The 3,452-nt window shown below is 43.3% G+C and overlaps 1 protein-coding gene across 1 annotated transcript in view; it reads right to left on the bottom strand.

The window, feature by feature from the left end:
- Positions 1-1,150: 1,150 nt before the first annotated feature.
- The window catches only part of LOC123502754, a 34,359-nt gene continuing 32,057 nt past the window's right edge, over positions 1,151-3,452 (bottom strand). The window contains 3 exon segments of the mRNA XM_045251997.1: positions 1,151-2,028; positions 2,571-2,798; positions 3,135-3,224. Coding sequence (XP_045107932.1) covers positions 1,636-2,028; positions 2,571-2,798; positions 3,135-3,224 — 711 coding nt within the window. The 3' untranslated portion in view covers positions 1,151-1,635.

Here is a 3,452-nt window from a genome sequence, read left to right on the forward strand (position 1 = left end):
AAACATTGAAAGCCTAAGCCTACCAGTAAGTGTGACCAATGGCGAAAGGTCAAGCTACCATTGCAAAGCGTGTCTGTTACTCTACAACATACAGAACAAACACGATCAAAGATGAAAACAAAAAAAGAGGGTAAACAGAAATTGAGAATGAGTATTGGGCTTCTGTCCCACCAGACGTTTTCAATACTCGTACAGTATTTTCTGCCATGAGGATAACTTGCAAAGGTACAAATACAAAAAATGGTAGAAAACTCAGCATTGCAAAAATTATGTTGATAGACTAGTAACGACTTTATTCCACTAGATACATTTAAAAACTACCAATCAAAAAATCTCAGACATGAAAACAAGTCGTGCAAATGTGAAAAATGAAAACAAGGAGTAAATAAAAAAAAAAAAAGAGAACGAGAACATTATCACACAGATAATAACGCAAAACACGAATGTTGCAGAGATAACTGAAAGATTCACTTCTCTAAATACAACACACGTTATCATGCAGTGCCCTCCGACATGAAAATAAATGACGTGAAGGTGAAAACAGAAGGGTAATCAATAATAAGCTCTACAGTGACAGCAAAGCAATCACAGATAACAAACTTTGCCTCCCCTTGCAGCGAGAACCAATCGTCTCTCTTTGCCTTGTATCTGCTGTGTGTGAAGGAAACCAGATATTGCCAAAGTTTCGATATCAGTCACTTGGAATCATTACTGTGGCAAATGTGTTCAATATCATACAGTAAATTGACAGAATTATGAGCGAATACACACACACACACACACACACACACACACACACAAAGTAACTATAGTGCCTCACCAATCCCTTGCGGCAATTGAAATAAACATCTGTTACATCATGAACCGTCAATCTACAATTCTACACAAATTAATTTTTACTCCACGAGTAGGCACACGTGGGCCATATGTATCTGTTCTTGCTATCAAGTTCACTCACTGTTTGCATCCGTTGTCTCTTGTCCAATGTGTTCCATGGGACGTTACACCCTCCACCTCAAATCCTCACCTGTTTACTAATGTGATGGCGTTTATAACGCTAATGGCAACAACATCCAGCTTTGGTGCCACGTTGTCTATTTCCGTGTGTCATCTCCCCAGCCTCGTCCCTCCCTCCCACCCGTGCGTCTTGCTAACGTCGCCCTCTGTCGGTAGGTTAAGAATACTTTAAAGAGGAGAGTAGCAGACAATATTTTATCGATAACTACACTCATTTATGAGTAATGATGAAATAGGAAAAAAAATCATGTGAATCACAAATATACATTTTTTCAATGTTAACGAAAAACAAACTTATACAAATGGAATTTCTCATAAAAGATGACAAGAAAATTATTTATTTGTAACTGCAGCGAGTGAGAAAGATTAACGAATTAGAATTGCACATAACTTTTAAACGCAATTATGAGTTTCACAAGACGAATATTTTCAGTCTCGAATCAGTCGTCGGCATCGCGTCGGTTCGTTCCAAAGAATCTGTGGCGGGACTGGCGAAAAGAAAACATAAACAGGTATAACGGATAAGTGATAAGGAATAAGAGATAAGAGATAAGGGAAGGGGACCTAAGTGTCCGCCTAAGTGTCCGGAGGGTGGAAGTCAGGCAAAGAGCGAGGCGTTCAGGCGAAGATATAGATCCAGTAAATGACGTTGAAGAGCATGAAGTAAGATGGAATGAAGATTAGCGCTTGTCGGAACAGTTTATCGGAAAGAAGGCGTTTCCTCTCGTCAGGACTGTTCCCCCCGGCGGACAGTAATCTATTGAGCATCATCCGACGTGGCTCGGGGCGTGTGGGTGGGCTGAAAGGCGGGGAAGACAATTTTTCATTAATTTCAAGGGGAATCACTTTGACAGTGGTGGGGATGCTGGAAAAGTCTCCGGTCAGCTTTCCCTCCGCGGCCATATCGATAATCACGTGGAAGACGATCACGAAGAAGATGACCGAGATGGAAAACAGCAGCCACACGTCCACCATCTTGAAGTATGACGTCTTAGGCAGGGACGTGGACGTCTGGAAGAGAGAGGAGCCAAGTTGAGGTGACATGTTGAAAGAGCAGAGGACAGCATGCACCCTGGCATCGGAGGTCTGCGCTGCCTAGCAGGGGTGCTTGCAGTAAGAGTGGAAGAGATAATCATGTGTGGACCAAACTTTGAAAAGATATAATGTACGTGGCTGAGGAGAGGTGATATGAGGTAAGGTTTTTATGTGAATGACGCGCACAGGAATGAGCGGATCACAGAAGGCAGCTGCACTGTGCACGATAAACTGTGAAGATAAATCATGAATTATGATGAGACCACAATCGATCCAGACCAATCAATTAAAGATAACACTTGTCGAGGCGAGGTCACCCCCACAAGGGCCAAGCCAGGGTTACGTGACACATGACGCCTACCTCAGCAGGACACGATGGCTGCAGCAACACCTCGACTATTTGCTACTACCACCAAGATGCGTGTTGTTTGTGTGAATGTCATGATTATAATGTAGTTGGGACGGGGAAGTATGGGGTAAATATCAAGGCAGACAGGATATGTGAGTCCGGAACTTGCCTGTGTGAAGAGCGCGGCGAGCACGAGCAGCACCGTCAGGGAGGACATCACACGGGTCTCGAAGTTGTCACGCCGGAAGACAAGGGAGAGGTAAGCCAGGATGAGAAGGATGACGGTGGGCACATAGATGGAGATGATGGGGTAGCCGACGCGCCGCTGCAGCACCACCTTCACCTCAGCCTGCGCCATCGTGTAGCTGTTGTTCACCGTCAGGTCCACGCTCACCACCTGCGGGTTACAACAACTCCTTCAAGAAACAAAGATTACTTTTAATCCTGTTTTTCTTTCATAGTATGAGTGTGAATTAACTGCTTTGATACCATGATTAGAGGCTTTCGATATAGACTGTAGTTAAGAAATTTCTTGCCTCTAGCTAGGTAGCAAAAGAGCGACAGTCAATATGGATATCCAGTTTGTGCTTGTTCCGACAAGACCTTCTGCGATAATTGTCATTAAAGGAACAATGTGTAAAAGGTCTGATTTTTTTTTTTTTTTCTCTGGAAAGGCATTTGTGTAATGTTTTTACTGTTGCTGTGGTGTACTGAACAACAATCGCGGCCTCACCGTGTACTCAATGAGCAGCTCGGCGCCAACGTACGTCACGTCAGATACTCTCTCCTCCAGCTTCACGAAGTCCGTGGCTGCTGACAGCACCTGGTGGTCAGGCACCGATATTACACTCTTGTTTGCTTCGTGGACTGAATAGAAATTATAGGTAATGGTTTAAGTATTAAGTACTTTGTATCAAATGAGGTTTGGACGAAAGAATCATATTCTGCATGTGCTAGGAGGCTTGTATACTTGCACACTAGTAACTTGTGTTTAGAAATTGCCGAAGATTGTTACGAAGATTCACTAAACTTGTAATATAAAAAAGTCCCT

Source organism: Portunus trituberculatus, chromosome 12 (assembly GCF_017591435.1).
Source record: "Portunus trituberculatus isolate SZX2019 chromosome 12, ASM1759143v1, whole genome shotgun sequence".
Classification (NCBI taxonomy): Eukaryota; Metazoa; Arthropoda; class Malacostraca; order Decapoda; family Portunidae; genus Portunus; species Portunus trituberculatus.